The sequence below is a fragment of the Maylandia zebra genome, linkage group LG13 (genome assembly GCF_041146795.1).
Source record: "Maylandia zebra isolate NMK-2024a linkage group LG13, Mzebra_GT3a, whole genome shotgun sequence".
Lineage (NCBI taxonomy): Eukaryota > Metazoa > Chordata > Actinopteri > Cichliformes > Cichlidae > Maylandia > Maylandia zebra.
In genome coordinates, this window is record NC_135179.1 from 15,624,153 (window position 1) to 15,643,703 (window position 19,551).

The 19,551-nt window shown below is 39.3% G+C and overlaps 1 protein-coding gene across 3 annotated transcripts in view; it reads left to right on the forward strand.

Annotated features, from left to right (window-relative positions):
• The window catches only part of LOC101466538 (cGMP-dependent protein kinase 1), a 100,916-nt gene that overhangs the window by 70,420 nt on the left and 10,945 nt on the right, over positions 1 to 19,551 (forward strand). For all 3 annotated transcript variants that reach the window (XM_004551572.4, XM_012919292.4, XM_004551571.5), the window contains exons 5-8: positions 1,684 to 1,747; positions 6,230 to 6,307; positions 7,893 to 7,987; positions 17,140 to 17,205. In XM_004551572.4, the coding sequence (XP_004551629.2) occupies positions 1,684 to 1,747; positions 6,230 to 6,307; positions 7,893 to 7,987; positions 17,140 to 17,205 (303 nt within the window). The remainder of the gene's footprint in view (positions 1 to 1,683; positions 1,748 to 6,229; positions 6,308 to 7,892; positions 7,988 to 17,139; positions 17,206 to 19,551) is intronic.

Below are 19,551 nucleotides of genomic sequence, written 5' to 3' on the forward strand. Positions count from 1 at the left end.
AATATGCTGACAACTAACAATTTTAGAGCCTTTATTTGAGTGCATGTTTTGTGTTGGACCAATGCAGCTGTTTTATGTTCTGCTTAAAGTGGTGGAAAAACTAGCAGAAATAAAAGCAATTCTTTCCAGGAAAACTAACATCTAGTTGATGGCTTGTATAACAAGATGGATTTTTATTTTTGTTTTTCTAGGTTAAACCGAATCATGCCATGAGAATGAAGACATTTTGATGCTTAGTTGAAAGAGAGTGTCTCTGAGCTCTTTGATTGCTTATGTGTATCCTATCCAAAGGGCACCTCAAACAAAAACAGTCTGAATCCTGGAAGTACTCCCACTCAAATCCTCTATTTCTGGTGAACTTTTGTTGATATCCACTGTTGAAACAATATGACATATTTGGAGAACAAACATTTGACAAGGAGCCTACAGATAAAATGAAATACTTAACACTAATAGAACATTTAGCTTTGGCAACAAGTCATATTTATAATTTGTAATACTGTGGCCAAGGAAGTACACCCTTGGCCTAAGAAGTATTACAATAGTTTCTTCTTAAACAGAAATAACTCATTTAAGTAGGCGTTTTTTTGTGTGCATGCACCAGAATCAAGACACCCACAATTGATCTTTCACTGAGGCTCTCCATAACTCACCTTTTCTTTGGTGAATATGCTAGCGTGCTTAGGATAAGCATCCTCTTGAAAAGGGCAGTTTCAGCTTCAACTTTTGGACAGATGGCCTAGCACATTATCTTAAAGCACTCTTTCATTTGATGCAAAACTGAATCAGTGAATCAATCCCTGGAGCAGCAAAGCAAATCATAACAATTTCAACACTGTGCTTGAAAGATGATAGACAGCTTTTCTCTGTGAACATTCTAGGGCTGCATGACACGTATCCACTGTACCCAAACACCTGCACTCTTTTTCAATCCCCTTACAGCATATGAATGTGTCACCTTCATGTCTGAATGAGCACCCTGGCCACTTTTCTGTAAAAGTCAGGAGAGCAGTTCAACTTTTTCACACTTTGTGTCCCTTTCAGCATGTCTGAACAGCACATAATCACCTTAAATGATGAATATGAGTTGCACAGCTCACTAAAAACGTCATTGTTCAAATTCTTTGTAGCTTGTGATAAAAGTAAGAGATTTTCAAGGCCCCAAGTGCAAGTTGTCTTTTGTACATTTAGCAAATATTGCTCTTATAGGAGATCCCAGGTGCTCTTCCTGACTGTGTAGGTATGTCTGAATGAGCCCGAATAAACCTTTCAGGAACATTAAGTTAAAGTGACTTTTCTCTCTAATGTTATTTATGTTAATGCAAATTTATGCAGACTCATTGTGATTGTAGGCACATGCAACCAACAAACCTGTCAAATGTTTCATGAAATTTTTGAGTTCTTGCTTTTTTAAAAGACATGTAAAATATGAAAATGACAACTTTATGTTTCAGGGGGTTTTTTTTCAGAGGATCAAGATTTTTCAAATTTATTATTTATTTTTGCTCACAGCTTCCAAAAGGATATGCTTTCTTCCCTCAGCTTTATACTAAGCCTCCAGCTACACTGCTTCCTACAACTTTTTTTTTTATCTAGAAAAAAACAGAGGGCTAATTAGTAATATTCACTATGCGTGAAGCTGTGTATTCTCTCATATAAAAGCCCTTCTTTTTTCTTCTGCAGCGTCCCCTCATTCCACGGCCTACAGGAAGATATTCTGAGCAAGCTCGCTGATGTCCTTGAGGAGGTAAGTACCTTGTTGTGTGTGACATCTGCAGCCTACTTCTGACATGTCAAATGATTTTCATACATTCAGACTCTCCTATTGTGGTGAGAGGGGGGGAGGTGAAAATGATTCTAGAGGATGTGCACAATAGAGATTATTTTGGGTGCTAGGTGGGACAACCTGTACACAGCTGGGACTTCAGAGTACTGCTGCTCTTTGGTACCTGCTCGGTGTGAGATGACTATCTAAATTTTTCACTTACTAGGGGAGGAATTTCTGGAAATCAGTCCAGTAGAAACCATTTCAGTCTTCTCACATGAAGACATATATATATATGAGAAGGATAGGAGGATCCAAGGATCGTTGAGTGCGAGAGGAGCTGACCTGAAGGATAGGATCATGGCCAAGCTTGAAACCTGGATCCCCCATAGCCGGTTACCAAGACTACGTGAAGTACCCTCAGAAGGTCTGCTAGATGATGTTAATGCAGCACTTCGGACGATAACTACAGCTACCATTACCGAGACTAACAAGTTGATCTACAATACGGCAGCAGTGATCAGTGAGATGCTTGGCTACAAGTTGAACAGCCACAAGGGGCAGTACCCTCCATGGAGAGGGAGGCTAGAGGCTAAGATCAAGGTAGCACAGAGGGAGGTTCGCCAACTATTGGAGTTGCAGAAAGGTGCGATGAAGAAGGTGTGTAAGAAGTACAGGAAACTGTCCATACCTGAGGCCTTGGAAACTGCCAAGCAACGACTCATAGTCTTTGCCAGCCGCTTAAAGAGGTACAACAGACAGATAGAAGGCAGGAGAATAAACCAGCTGTTCCCACAGAACCAGCAAAGGTGTACTCTCAGTGGCAGGGGAACAATATGAGAACAGCACCACCAAGGCGGGAGACGGAACAATACTGGAACAGCATTTGGGAGAAGGATGCAACACATAACGGCAATGCTCAGTGGCTAGTGGATCTGAGGGCTGACCACAGCAACCTCCCTGAACAGGGTCCAGTAAACATCACAGTGGCAGATATCCAAGAAAGGGTCTCCAATATGAAGAGTTGGACATCACCAGGCCCGGACATGGTTCATGCCTACTGGCTGAAGAAGCTGACTGCACTCCACGAGCGTCTGGCAGCACAAATGAAACAGCTGCTAGTTGACGAGAGACACCCAGAATGGCTAACCGAAGGTCGGACGGTCCTGATCCCCAAGGACCCCAAGAAGGGACCGGTCCCCTCCAACTACCGACCAATAACCTGCCTCAGCACCACGTGGAAGCTCCTGTCAGGCATCATAGCGGCTAAGATGAACAGGCACATGGGTCAATACATGAGTGGGGCACAGAAAGGGATGGGCAAGAATTTTTTGGAGTTTTTAGTAGAGTTTTTAGTTGGGTAGCATCCAAAAGCTGACAATTATACATTTGTTTATGAAGTCTAGAAATTAGTTCCAATCAACATGACAAGCAATCATCCATGTAGCGCTGCACACAGACTAATTTTTGTTTAAACCCGTGTTTAATTGCTGTCAAACACTGAACTACTTTTAATATCAGTGTCAATTTATTGTTTCGTACCATTTGAAATTCACTAAAAATAACAAACATAACAAATAAACAGTGCATTGTATTTATTTTGAAGCCTCCACTTCATTTGTAATTATAGTCATTGTTGTTATTACTTAAAATGTAAATGTTTGCAAATATTATGCAGAAACGCAAAATTATCATACAGTAGATAATATGCCTTAATATATGCGACAACAAGCTAAGAATAATAAGAATAATTAATATTTTTTAAATATATAGCAACAATTACGAAAATAAAATACAGTATATAACTGTTTGTAGGTATGTGTGTTGATAACAGAAATATTAGTTCATGCATCTCAGCTGATAGCTGTTCAGTAGAAATGATATTTGTTGCTATAGCTGAAACATGAACAACATTGCCCTGCAAAGCAGTTACAAAGCAAATATTAACAGATGGGATAAAAATCATTCCAGAATTTATAACCTCTAAACCTAAAACTGACCTCTACAAGTGAGAAATGTAGGAAAATAAAGATGTAGAGACGATGAGATGAGAATGCACCTGTGAGTTAACATTAACATCAGTGATATTTTCCTTCACTTTAATATATCTCATGAATAAAAAAAACATAAAATAGATATTCATGTAATAAATAATAAGAACCTCCAGTTTCCAAAATAAAGAAACCGGTGGGATATATGACTCTGAATGGATTGTAGTCCTAACAAAACATTTCTGGAGGTTCAGAAATATGTGGAGAGTAACGGGAAAAGATTCTCCGAAACAATATCACAAGATGAAAGGCAGGGATAAATTAAACTCTAATAAAGAGTAAGGAGACAGTTTGTCTACGACAGCAAAGTCAATAAGAAATATTGCACGAATTTATAGTTTACAAGAAAAAAAAGATGGAAAAATTGAAAATATCAAGGTCCAGTACGGTTTTGAGTTTTCTTTCCTTGTGACTGCAGCTGTTGACTTTACAAATGTTTTGCTAATAAAATTTTAGGTTTGGCACTGATTTTTATACCAGACACCCCTCCTGATGCTATCCATTTATCTGGGCTGCACCAGCAGTCAGAGCACACTGTTTGTGAACTTGGGACCTTTTATGTGCTAGCTAAACATTCTAACTATCAAAATACATTCAACTTTCACGTCTATTTATGCTGCTATATTTTTGTCTAAGGAATGCTGGATAAATAAAATGGTGAGGAAACCTGTGAAAGTTGGCAAAAACATTGTGTGCTTCCATAGTGTAAAAGGTTAGCATGTTCACCTCATAAGCAAAAGGTATGATTCACAGTTGGGAGGAAGCACAAAGCCAACTTTGTGCAGGGGGTAACAAGCTAGTGTACAACCCAGGCTGTCCCAAGCCTGGATAAATGGGAGGGTTTCATCTGGTGTAAAAATATGTGCCAAATCAAATATGCAGATCAGCCTGCTGCTGGAAATAAAAAAGCACATGGAAAGACGTTTCTGCTTGTTGATACAGAATTTTATGGCTAACCTCGCAGGAATGTTGTACTTAGGTGAACAATAAAAAAAATCAGGTTCTAAAGCAAAGCTAGCAACAAGTTAAGAAAGCTCGAAATTCTATTGAATCATATCAACTTAATATTTTGTGTTTTATTTATTTATTTTTACAGTGTACAGTGTATAAACAGAAAGAAATGCTGCTAGGATTAACGCTACAGACAGCAGTCTTGATTTGATCAAGAATAACTATTTTGAAATGTAGTTATTTACACCATATTTAAATTGAAAACCAAGCCTATGTGGTGACAGGTGGCACATCTCTGGTGATCCACGCAGCCTTGTCAAAGAACCTTTCCATCTCTTTGATCAAATCACAACTATGTAACAGGCACAAACTGTCTTGCTACCATTTTAAATTATGTGTCATATTTCATTTGGCCCATTCAGGCCAAAGCAAATATCATATTTCACTGGGTCACATATTGATTAAATCAATTATCCTGCCCTACCGCTTAGACTAGTTATGAAAGATTGCTTTGGTTCATGACTGAGCTTTGGTTATTTGGATCTATTTCTTTTTTTCATCTCAACAATAATAAATAAACCTGAACTAACCGACGCATAACGACTTCAACATGCTGCGGACTACAAACTGTTTTCAAATCACACACGGCAGACAGGAATGTCTCTTCCTTAAATAATACACAGCAGACAGGAATGTCGCTGCTTAGTGTAAGGCGTTAGGCACCTTTCCTGGGTAAAATTGTGTGAGAATGAAAATCTGGCAAATGTCAGTCCCACTGTGGAGTCTATTTATGATCTAACAGGAACTATTGAGCTCTGTCTTTTGTCTAGACTTGTGGCCAGATGTGCAGCATTGTGTGTATTTTGCTGGAGAAACAGTTTATTGTCCTTCTGTTATTGTTCTGGATCATACAGCAAACATCATAATTTGATATTCAATTATTTCCATGATGCCAACTGTTATATAAAGTATTTAGTATAACCTAAGAAACTGGCCTTGGAGAAGAAGCATTATCTTCCTCTAGAGGTTTTCAACACAAGCCATGAACGTGAGTGTGAAAGTCCTTATCTACATGTGTGAGATGGAGCCTACTCAGTTCATGCTGCAACCATTCCAGCACCCACAACCCACAAGCATATCCAAGCAAGTAGTGGGTGGAAAGAAGCAAAATACCCTGGATAGTTTGCCAATCTGTGATTTTTAACAAGAAAAAAAGATATCTAATTGTGATTTATATCACTGCACCCAATTCAGGTTTTCCTCCTCTGAAGAGTACTTTTTGTCTCTGGTGAGAGTGTTTCACTTCCAGTATAAGAAAAGAGACAAATTAATTACATTGAACCTGAACTTCACTTCACTTCACTTCACTTCTCTTCTCTTCTCTTCTCTTCTCTTCTCTTCTCTTCTCTTCTCTTCTCTTCTCTTCTCTTCTCTTCTCTTCTCTTCTCTTCTCTTCTGACAGACACATTATGAAGATGGAGAGTACATCATCAGACAGGGGGCCAGAGGAGACACCTTCTTCATCATCAGTAAAGGAAAGGTAAGGACAGTGCGGTCCAGACTACCACCAAAACAATCATCAGCTGACATCACAATGCAGGGCATCGTGGTACATGGAGAATAAAAGACCCCTATTTTTTGATAGAATGGGGTGGAATTTTTGGGTGGAAGTTGGCTGTCATCAATCACCATAGGTTAAAGGAGAAGTCAGAAAGAAGCGCTGCCTCTTTCATCATCTCTTTCAGCAGCGACGGGGGTATCTTGGAAGGAGAATGGAGTCATTTGACTCCACTTTTCAGTAATCAGCACTGAGTTTCACACTGAGCACTGTCCTGTCTGGCTTCAACACTGTTGGAGTGCTTTCACATACTTTTCGTGAACATGTTTTGATGCCAGGATGGCTGCAAGTCTCCCTCCTCATTTTCTCTCTGCTTGTTGTCTTCATCTTCTCCATTCATTTCCTGTGCTTCCTTCACAGCTTGTTTCCTGTCTGTTACATCCACAAGCTCGCATGCTGTTTGTTTTCAGCAGGTATGACCACAAATTGATCAATCAGTGACACCTGACAGGGTTTTATAATGCTCATCCAACAGTTCGCGTCCTCTAACCCCTACTATCACCTTGTTTTTTGGTTCGATTAATAATTTGGTAGAATTTGTTTTATCCAATTATGTTTCCTTCGTCTGGTCCCTTACATCCACAAAATGTAGATGGTACATGGTTTGTAATCTCACCTATACATCATTTGTATCATTTATAAATTGGGTAATGCTGTAATAAGAATGTGTTAGTAATATTTTAGTGCTTTATAATCCTAGTATTTTCCAGTAGTTCACATATGTGAGATGTGAGTGCTTTTGTTCCGTCCTGTTTTGTGTCCTTTTTCTTTGTACCTTACTTTGGCAGTAAACAAAAGCTGTAAATTTCACAAGGTCAGTAAAGTCACGTTGCACAACAGTATGGTCATGGATGTGTGGGTGCAGGAATGAACTCACATACATACATACACACCTGACCTTGTCAATGCTTTCTGCTTAGTTATTTCCACATCGCTCACTTTGGCTCTGTGTAGTCTACTTTACCTATAGGACTTTCATCCAGATTGGACGTCACCCAGCGCGCACACAATCACACTTTGTACCTCCTGTACTTCCTTTCTTTGTTTTGTGCCTGCTCCCACGTGAATAATTACGCTGTCACTCAGGTGTAGACAGTGCGCCGGTGCAGGATTTGCTGCTACATCTGTGCTGACTAATGGATGAAGACAAGATCCTTCAATTGACGAAACAATCGCCTTCATTCCCTTCCTCTAAAATCTACTCAGCTGCCATCACTTTGATTTGTAAAGTTTTCCGGCCCAGCAGAGCCCCATCACTCATGTTTCTTCTTGCTCGTGGCGCTTCCCAGATTCTTCATGGTGATGACAGTTACCTGTTTGAAACAGACTTGCGTTACAGTAGTGCTTCCTTTTTGTTTGTAGCAATGTGATGAACCTGACATTTTAAGACATGATTCCCTGTCTTGTCTTTAAATTAAAATGTTATCCATCTTTTTTTCTTGCTACACATCTACATGACATACATTTTCACTATTCTTCTCCTTAACTTTCCTTTCTGTTTTGCTAGGTTAATGTAACCAGAGAAGACTTGCCCAACGAAGAGCCTGTCTACCTCCGCAGCCTCGGAAAAGGAGACTGGTTTGGAGAGAAAGCACTGCAAGGGTAAGAGTGTTCCTAATAATTCTGCCGCTTCCAATTTATATCTCCCGTCTTCCATTCTTTCACTGCTTTCCTTCTAATTTTCACTCCCAACCTGTCTTTTATATCTTTTGTCTTAGTGTTAACTTGGCACTTAGCCTCCAACTCCTATCAATCTCCTTTCTTTCCGCAACTCACTCTTTTGAACAGCCTTGATAACTTGGCAAATGTTTGGAATTGCTTAAAGCTAGGCCATATTATGATAATTGATTTACTCTAGCTGTTCAAGGCAAATTTTCCACGCATGAAAGAAGAATTATTTCTCTGGACCGAAGGAAGCTTGTTAAATATGATATGAGAAAGAGTTTAAATCCACATGTCTTTTTTTATGCATTTCAGTCTATATTAAGGCGCGTTTTGATCCACAGTTGCTACTGTGAGCATTCTAATTTTTTTGGTTATGTAATAATTTTCCCATCTGCGTAAACAGCAACAACTATCTGCAGATGCAGCTATTTCACCTCCAGCCCCTTTTTTGAAGACCGTATAAATAAGCGCACATGCAGTGACTGTGGCACATTCATGTTTCTCAAGTTCTATTTTTGCCTAAATCGAGAAGGGGGTATGTTTAAGTGACAGCGGCGATCCCTCACAACAACACCGAGTGACAGCCTGTCTGTGCTATTTTGCACACACTGATGTCACTCAGAAAAACAACAGGGAAAAATCATTTATTGGGAGTAGGGTGGTGTTTGTCACAAAAGTATGCACTACCAATTCAAGTCTCATTTCATTTGAACAGTATTATCTAGCTTCTTTTCCTCTCCATTCTGTTATCAAGGATATCTCCATGATGTCCTTGGCTGTATTAATGAATTTCTGCACTCTTTCGTGAACATTTGCTATTAGCAGCTGTAATTCACACAGTGTATGTCGACTTGGAACAAACAGATATAAAACGAGATTACACACTTCTAACATTACACCACTTTGTACGTTATAAGTCTGAACCAGCAGTGTGGATTCTAGCTGTGAAGATGTCCCACAGGTCAGTTTTAAGTAACTATATTTAAAAATGATTCATGTCTGTTTCTAACATTTGGTTTGCTCAAAGTGCTCAAATACTTTCACTGTAGACACTTAGATGTTATAACAGTATTTTATAAACCTGGCGTCAAGACCGTTGTGCTGAAGTGATATTTTTACCCTGCTGTTTGCTCTTCCTTGTCAGGATTGCACCTCTCCATGGACAATGGATTATTTAACATCAGGGAGTGAAGAGATGGAAAATAGTCTGAAGTGTATTATGTCTATGAGGGTCAGGTAGAAACAGAGAAGATATGCATTCATGCATGCACATTTGAGTGTGTCCATACTTAGACAGCAGAGTTAGAAAAATAATGAAGATGTCGCCATCTTGTGGCTGCTGAATGTGAAAGCCACATAAAAATCAGCGCTCAGACTCATCGGCACTTGAAAACACAGACCGAATCAAAGCAGCGTGCTGTGGAAAAGAGATTTTATGTCAAAATAATAAATATAATGTTTATTATTAAAAGAAATAATTTCAATCAGGTTTTGATGAGTTTTGATGGTGTGCCAACATATAAAGATAAGGGGGTTTTCCTGACTGCACACATTTGTCATTTGTTTCTATCGTGGCTAGAACAGAGGAGTTAAAATTGAAGATGCCTTGATCCCGTGCTTTATCAAAGTATCACATGACCTGTGAATAAATTAATGTAAACTTAAATTTAAATGAAAAGTCTTTTCTTTTAGACATATAACAAGTTAACAAGGGTTGTCATTGGCCTCCAGGCTGCACTTTGAGAACACTGGCTGCTGGATGATATTCAGACAGCAGCTTGAATTGCACAGATGGTTGGGCTTTCCCTAAATGTAAAAGCTAATGACTAAAAGATAAAAGATGACAGAGCATTAAAATGCATGTGGGACATGTTAGGCATGGAAAGCTTGATTTCTTAGGGGAGGGACACGTCTGTTGTTGTTTTGAAGTAGACATTTTTTAATGTTTTACGCACATGCATTAAAGCTAAAAGTGCTGTTTGTTGAGTAAGAATCAAACACAAAGCTCTAACACATCATGAATGTAGCAGCTATTCTGATTTTGAGGAATTCGGCGACTTCTTTTAAGTGCTGCTAAAATTATGTAATGGAAAAAAAAAGTTTAATCACCCTGATGATTTTCACCATTTAATAATTAGTTATTATTAATCTCTGGGTCTCTGGCACAGCGTGTCTTTTGTCCCGTCTCCTCGCCTCAACCCCAAACAGTCGCAGTCAATGGCTTCGCTTGCCTGATCCTGGTTCTGTTGGAGAGTTTTTCCTTTTAAAAGGAAGTTTTTCCTTCCCACTTGTCACGGTACTGGGTCGTGTGACCCAGTGTTTGAGTTTTATTTATTTTTTTGTATTCATTTTCAATCTAGTTAAATTCTAGGTTGCTGTTCAGACCTTATTTCTTAGTTATTTCTGTCATCTCTGCCTGTACTCAGTCTCCGTGGTTCCTGCGTCTATGTTTCATGTCTATGTGGTTATGTTAAGTTCATGTCATGTTTTATCTCCATGTCTATGTCTCCGTGTTTCCTGTTTTATTTTGTAAGAGTCTGGTGTTCTTTGTTCATTGTAGTTAGTGTTACTCTCCCCTGTGTGTTCTCATGTGTCTCCACTTCCCCTGATCACCTCATGTGTGTATTTAAGTCCTCAGTCTTCCTTTGTTCGTTGTCGTGTCGTCTGTGTACCTCCCCTCTGGTCAAGTTAGGTGTTTTTCAGGAGTCTGTGCAGTTCATGTTTGCCATTTGGTTTATGTTGTTTTTCATGCAGCCGCATGATGAGGTTCCGTGCAGGTCATGTTCATGTCTGTTTTCGTCACGCCATTTGGTTCACAGTTTCCATGCATCTGCACAGCGTTCTGTTCACGGTGGTCATAGTTTTTCCTTTCAGTCAGGTTAGTGTTTTTCCAGTTTAGGTTTTTGGTTAGTTGCAGTCTCTCCCTGTTATGTTTTGTCTACTCCATTCTGCATCAGCCCAAATAAAGGCTCGCTTTCAGTTTAAGTTCACTCCCGTCTCCTCGCCTGTGTTCGCGCCTGGGTCCACCACACACACTCTCCACACGGTCTGCCCCCGCTGGCCGTGACACCACTGTCACCAAGTGCTTGCTCATAGGGAGCTGTCTGATTGTTGGGGTTTTCTCTCTATTATTATAGGGTCTTTACTTTACAATATAAAGCACCTTGAGGTGACTGTTGATGTAACTTTAAATTAATTTAACAGGATTTAATTGAAGTGCAGCATATGCTTAGCATTAATATTATCCATGATTCATTACTCATATCACTCATTTGTTGGGAGTGAGGGTTTTGCACATGGACTATACAGCAGGATAAATAGTCAGTGGTTATCACAATATACTTTGAAATGTTGTGCAGTTTTGAAAGCTCTTCAAAGCATGCTTAAGAGCATCTTGTGCTTTGTTTAATCAAGAGAAACACTTTTGTTCAACAAACTGCTATCTCCGGCTCACTGTCTCTTGTTATAAACACCTTTTGTCTTAGAGTGTCTTGAGCTGGAGAAGCTTATTTGACTATACCTTTGATGGTCAAGGGTGTCTCGCGAATTGAAATGATGGAGATGCTGGCCATCTTGGAACTAGGCTTTTGATCAGAGGGCTCTTCTGCTGGGCTTTCTAATCTTTCTAATTAGGAGTTAACTGTGCATGTCCTTGCTCATGAAACTCAATAGCCTATACTCAAAGGCTACTCTGTCCATCTGAAGACGTTGCCTTTGATCTGTGAGAACAACATATTTACAAATCAAAGTCAGTTCCCCTGCCAGCTATAATGGTTTGCGAGAGCTTGTGTGAGTGCTGGCGTGAGATGTGTATACGTTAAGGCAGTAGAACAAATATCAAATTATTCTCTAAGGGGCTTGCACATCTATAGGCCCTGAATGACTACAATATATATGTACCTCTTCGCAGTGATGGATGTTCCGGGAAGAGACGCACTTCGAGGGTGATATGTTGTTTGTACTTAAGGAGAACATATCTGATATCACATTCCTCATGTCACTGTGATGTGTTAACTTTCATTGGAGGAGTTGGACCATCACCTGCATAGACAATGTGTGACCTGACCTCCAACTCCTGAGTGTATTTTGTGTGGGTATGGTTGTGGGAATGTTCCAGCTGAAGGTGCTATTTAAAAAAAGAAGTCTGATGTAACTGGGAGAAGTTTGATTGGTATCGGTGTCAGAACACCTTCAGACCAACAATAGCGCTCTGATAATTCACTGTGAGAGTTTGTAATAGTGTGGATATGTTGCCACTATTGCACAAAATCATCACTTTCCCTTCACTCCAAGTCTCATTCTATTAATAGATTTCCCCCGAGTCACCGCTTTAGCTTCTATCATTCATTTAGTATTAACTACAATTCTGAATATTTTACATTGCTTTGTCTACGTTCTCTCAAATTTTTCACATTTTGGTAACTATACTATATACTTTTTTTGTAGCTGCTGCTTCAGAAGCACTTTATCAAAGCAAATCCCATGTTGCTTTTATTTCTAAATCATTATTTTAGGGAGGAAAATCCCTTTGTTGTGTAGCAGTGCAGATACGAAGAAAAAAAAATAGTACTGCTTCTTTTGTTATTTCCCACAGGCCACAGATTTTGTTCTGGGTGTAGGTAAGGAAGCACTCAGTTGCTGCTGGATCCCTGCACGGCACTGCACTGACAACAAAATGACTAAATATTTAAGAATGTGCCAGTCTGGCAAACTGTGTGTCCAAGCAGAGATTTGACAGTGTGAAATAATAAATAGAAGGCCAACCACAAAAGGTTTATTTTTGCACAGGCCTCAAAAATAAATGCTCTGTATGAGAAACACAAGCTCTGAGTGTGTTTATGGCAAGCTCAGACATCTGAGACTTCCCACATTATCTTTGTTAAAATAATCAAACATGGGGTGTGTGGTCCGTGTTTTTTTTTTAATAACAGAATACTGTAGCCCATGACTGAAATATAACTTCAAAGGAGACAATTCATGCACCAATAAGGAAGTGTTTCAGAGAAATATTTTGATTTCAATAACTGAGGAGCAGCGTCCTGGAATACTAGGAAAATATATTCATGAATGTAAAAGTTGTGGCATGCATTGAAAGTAGGTATAGTCTTTGTTATGCAATTTGTACTTAATGGGAAGTACTGTAGCTGCACAGATACTGTGGGACTCATTTAGTGTTGAATAATGAAAATTGCTTTTGGAGTTTCACACACACTATGTTTTAAGATGCAAGTGACTTACAACTTTTTCTTAATCCAGGTTAAATTTAGCATTTTTAAGTCATCAAAAGAGACACCCGGCATACAACCAGGCATTTGTTCTGCCCAGTATTTGTTGTTGATTTGGAAGCAGACACATTCATATGTATATGTTTCGATTTATTCACAATGTTCTGTCTGACCACTGATACAGGTATTTGTGTGATTTTGTGTTTCTTTTTAATTTAAATCGGTACAGACAGCTGTTGTGGTAAAGAGGGAGCTGAGCGCAAAGGAAAGGCTGACAATTTATTTATCAATCCACGTTCCTCCCCTCACTTATGACTATGGACTGCAGGAGGTGACCAAAAGAATAAGATTTAACAATATAATTGGCAGACACCCTTTGGAACTTGCTCCAGGGTGACAAGCTTGATCTTTCGGGTAGAGACACTTTTCACATCAAAAGAACCAACTGAAGTGGTTTAGGCACCTGGCTGGGATGCCTCCTGGATGCCTCCAAGGTGATGTGTTTCATGCATGTCAAAGCCCCAGGACCACACCCACCAGGGAACACCCCTGAAAAACTGGAGGTGGTGGCAGGGGAGAGAGAGGTCTAGGTATCTCTGCTTAGATTGCTCTCCCCAGATTAGAGGTATGTGGATAAATAGATGCTGTATTTGGCCTGCCACTTGTTCTGCCTGACTCCTCTGCAAAAGAAGTTGCTACTTTAATCTCAGTGAGACTTTTTATTATTCGAATAAAATCTATTTTTTAACTTTAATAGACACACACACACACACACACACACACACACACACATATATATATATATATATATATATATATATATATATATATATATATATATATATTAGTTTAAAATATGTCGCTCATAGGGGGTCATATGATTGCTGGGTTTTTCTCTGTATCTATTATTGTAGGATGTACTGCACAATATAAAGCGCCTTGAGGCGACTGATTTGGCACTGTATAAATAAAATAAAATTGAATTGAATTAAAATAGATATATATAAATATATCTCAAAAAATACCTCAGCCACAGAAATTAAAGCCTGAACCATTAAATAATTGTCACAAAATTCTCATTTTATGAATCTGGAGTGTTTATTGAACATTCTGACAGTGTTTTTTTTTTCTTTTAGAGAAGGCATTAAATTTTATTCTGCATGTATGACTTTTAATTTAAGTCATTTTTACTACATGTATTTTTGTGCAATTTATTGTTTAAACATTTATTCAGGTTTTTCACTAAAAGAAACACACACACACTGATGTTGTAGAGGTCTTACTTGGAACATTTGGTGTTGCAGGGTTAAGCACAAACCAGTGCCTGCATCCTCCACAGTCACCTCTAATTCTTGACCCAGTCTTAACCTGGCTTTTATTCTCCCCCACCCTGCCCATAGCTACTGCCCCACTCTATGCCTCCAACCATAAATTATTTTCATAACCCCTTTCCCAGGACACCAGATCACTGTCCAATTACCATGTTCATTTCAACTGTCTACTGGAAATCAACACCACAGGCTCTTGTGTAAGTCCAAAGGACATTCCAGACACAGCATGCAGCTGCTTTTAGTGTGACACTACTTGTGGAAATGTGTGTGTGTGGCTGCTTTCCAGTGCATTTCTTCTTGTGCCACAATTAACAAGTACTGAGCCATCTTTGGCTTAGGCTCAGCTTAGGCTCAGCAGTGTGAATCACACTGACAGATATTGTTTAGGGATTGTGTTTCAAATAGAACATTGCCAGTATCACTACCATGGCGCACAAAGTTGTTTTCCTCAGCTATAGTCGAGCAGCAGGGGACAGGTGTAAAATGCTTCGTCTAATATGAAACCCTTGAGGTCTCTGAAGGATGATTCATGCTTACATAAACACTTTTTTTTAATATAGCCCGTGGCGTTATGTTGTTTCGTTGTATCACCATGGTTAGTGAATGACGCATACATTGTACACTTCCTTTTATGAGACAAGCCTTTGTAAAACATTGTGTACAGTTGCTCGTTATAACTGCTGAATTGTGTGTAATTCTAATGAGTTGACCTCATTTATCTTACCTTGACTTCATCCACTTAGGTTTCTCTTCATTTTTGCTCATGCTCTTGTTAAACTGCTTGTGATTGGCTCGTCTTCTCAAACAGAAGGTTTGAACACTAGGTGGGTGGGGCTTTTGTGTTCTAAGGTAGAGCAGAGAGCACTGAGAAAGCCATACTAAGGATACATGTTCAGAAACTGTGTTTAGACAAGTTTGAAGCTGGAGCTTGCTCACAGGGACTACTTGCACAGACGCTGACCTCATTATTTGAAACTTTGGTCATGTTTAATATTAGCATCAATCTTTGTAGCACTATGACAGAAAGATCAAATGTTTTAAAGACAAAGTTGGATATAATGGACAAAGTTCGTTGAATATGGAGGTGCCAAGCAGGAAGAAAACAGGAAATACATGGATGTGATGAAGGAGGACATGCAGAGGGTTGGTGTGATAGAAGAGGATGCTAGGGATAGGGGGAGGTGGCAGATGATCCACTGTGGTGACCCCTTAAAGGGAGCAGACAGAAGAAGAAGAAGAAAATAATTATACTTTCAAGGTTTTCAAATCATTGGCGGTTTGAGTTACAGACCACTATTCTTTTACCCATTAAACTGCTTGCTAATACTGCAAGTATGTCTATGTCAATTGTTTTGAAAAGTGTTGGGGGCAAGCAGGAGAACAGGTGGAGAAGTGTTGGCCAGGGTATTGCATTAAGAGCATGGATGGAGGTCCTTGGAGCTTAACAGAGGTGAATGAAATTCTGTAACACAGCTAGCTTGAGAGCCTCAGTTCTCGTCTGTTAATATATCCCTAGCCTCCCTTCTCCTCTGTAGTCCTCACCTTTCAGTGTTTTTTTGTTCTTCCACCAGCTGTGACCTTTATTCAGACGGGTCAGCAGCAAGAGCGAGGCAGAGTGTGTGTGAACATGTGCGTGAGCATGTGTGTTGGGCGAGGGGGGGTTGTGGATGTGTGTGTTTGGACGAGGGAAGGCAGCAGTGGGAGTTCACATGGCACGAGGAGGAATTGTCACCTCACTTCATTGAAATAGGTTGCCATATGTCTTTGAGTTCAGACCAGGCACAGACAGTGTTTGTCCCAGGCTAGCTTCTGTTAGTGCCCCAGCTAAAATGAATCGACTCTTTTTAAATCTAGAAAGTAGACAGTTTTTGGCTTTTGATTTGCTCCCTTCTGGGATATTATAACAATCTTATAACCAAATCTTCAAATCTTCTTTCTATTTTATTTTATTACTTTTTTTACTTATGGATACAGTTTGAACTAATCTGCTTATGGGAAACCACCCGAAGAATTTTTCATCTGGTTTACATTTTTTAGTTTGTACTGAAGTGGATAACACTATCCTCAAATTGGAAACTTTTACAGAATTACTACACAGGTGTCCTTTGTTAGGGGGGTGCCCTGGGCAGTGCACTGGTTCAGATTTAGAGCTAATCCCTGTGGGGCTCTGTGTGGAAAAGAATTTTCACAGTAAAGGATGGAGTCTTGGGATACGGACTCAGAGGATTCGTGCGACTGGGGTGACTCGTCCGAAGAAGGACTGTCATCAGAGGAAGATGAGCTTGATGTCAAATATGATAAAGAGTAATGCAAATTCTGCAGTGATATGTTTCCTGACAGTGAATTTAATGTATTTTTATTATGTGTCAAGTTTGCATATGAAGTGATATGACAGATTTCAATCACCTCCATGATATGGTCTTTAAAATGAATGAAAATATTATTTTATAACTGCAACACACTTTTTTAGGATTTGATCAAAGTTTTAGTTTTGAAGTTGTGCCTGATTGTGTTGTGTGTTCATTTTCTCCAGGGAGGACATCAGGACAGCCAGTGTCATTGCTGCGGGCGCAGTCACCTGTCTAGTCATCGATCGAGAGTGAGTATCAATAAAATCAATCCTCAAGGGAACTAGTGACTTTTCTACACCGTCTGTACTCATTTACATAAAAAAATGGAAGCAGCAATGAAACAAACCTACAAATTTTGATTTTGCTGAAACATCAATCTGAGGCCACTTCTCCTCATTTGTGAGTGACCACGGCAGACGTACGCTTGATTTAGACCAGTGGTTCTTAACCTGGGTTCGATCGAACCCTAGGGGTTCAGTGAGTCGGTCTCAGGGGTTTGGCAGAGCCTCCACCATGACATGCATAGCTCATTTTGTGCACCAGTAAAAAAATCACATTTTATTTTCAGTAAAGAGGGGTTCAGTGAATGCGCATATGAAGCTGGTGGGGTTCGGTACCTCCAACAAGGTTAAGAACCACTGATTTAGACTTTAGATTGCAATGAATCTTTGCAGTGCCAATTGACGTAACCGTAAGCGGCTGACATCGTCATCAACATTTATGGTTGTGTTTCTGGTGCATTATGCACAATTCAATAAATTTGAGAAAGAGGTTGTGTATTGGGTCATGACTCAAGTTAATTGGCGTATCAACCTTTACAAGTGGCCACGACACATTTAGTTGGTGTTTGGCTCAAAACATCAAGGCTTTCCAAAATTCAATAAATTCAATAAATGTGTAAAAAGGTCCTATACTAGGTCATGAGTCAGCCTAATTGGTATCTCTTTTATATTTTAGAGCTTAAAAGGTGGATTTAAACGACAAACATTAAATTATACATTTACAAACTTTAATATATTCAGAGGGTGTGCTGTTGCAGCCATATTTGGTTTGGTATGACCAGTTTATGTTAGCTGGTATTACATAATGCAAGCATTTGTATTCTGTAATACAAATGTTATTGCTTAAGATTGCTAACTTCATGAGTCTTCCTTTCTTGTTTTATTGCATTACACTGCAATCCAAAATGTACGATTTTAGTCTCTACAGGCACTGCATGTCAGCCGATGTTAAATAGTTCTGCTCTACATTAAATTTTAGAGATGATAAAAGTTACAAAAATGTAATCACGCCATCATCTAAGCCTGTTCAGTTTCTATGTTCAGGGCTCAGCTTGATTGTCATGTAAATATTTTCCACACACAGAACAAAGAAATTAACTTATTTGCATTTGCTTTGTTCAGTTATGCTGGAAAATCAGGTGTAACGTGTCCAGAATCCAAGAATTTAAATATATGCTAGATGCAGGAATGACTAACAGCTGCTATTTTCTCCACTGATTTTTACCTAATCACCCCACAGCACAACTATGTTTGTCTGAGCTCAAACATTTGCTATTTTCCCCCAGTTGCAATAATGCAATTTGACATTTAATTACAGTGTTTATAATGTTTAATAATAAGATTAAGCTATTGTATATCTGAAAAAGTTCATAACCGCTTACTTTGTAAGGAAACAGCCTGTCTAGTAGCATCGCTGTCTCTTGCATTAAAAAGAGACAGGCTGTGTGGGGAGAGGAAATGGTATCAGCTTTCCAAGGGGCTCCCTGTTGCCTTAGGGAACACAGCAGGCACAAATGGGCCATCCTCAAAGCTAGCAGAGGGGATAGTGAGTGAGTCATCCAGTGCAGGTGATTACTGCTGCCTTTCATGCAAGCAGCTAATGCTGCCACGGCCCACAACAAAAGTGGTTCAGTGTGTGCGTTTGTGTCCCTCAATCAGGCTGGTTTTGGTGCAGAATATTTGTTTTTGAATCTTTTGGTATTCTGTGCCCTTCTGTTTATTTTCTTGATAGCCGTGCATGTATGACGCTTAGAAATCAAACAGTGTGCACGCTAAGAGGTAAAATAAGGATAATTACAGGAGCCGTGGGAAAGCGAGAGAGAATAAAAAAAAGAAGCAGCAGGGATTTACTGGCTCAGTCCAATAGACACTGTAAGCAGCAAAAAATTTAGAGAAAAGCTCAGCTCAGAAACAGCCCTAGCTAGCAGGCATTATGGTCTCAACAGGAGAAAACACCAGATGCAGTGCATCTTCTAGCTGACAGCTTGATGAGCCCTGCTTGAAAAGTGTCAGCTAGTTGTTCTTCCAGGATGTTTGGAATCGTTATTTTGCATAGAAACCCATACTTCAGGGAGAAATGAGGCGAAACACGGGAGTTATTTTTCATGTACCAAACCTCTCAAGAAATTTGGAGGATTTTATTTCAGCAAGTTATTATGCTGTGAAGCTTATTGTTCTGTAGATCCATCTAATATGCTCTAACTTATTCTTTAACTTTCAGAATTTGCACTTTTCTTCTTATCATAATTAGAAATACAGAGGAATAAAAATATGTTGTTGCTCTGCTTCTATCACCTAAATCACATAACGGAT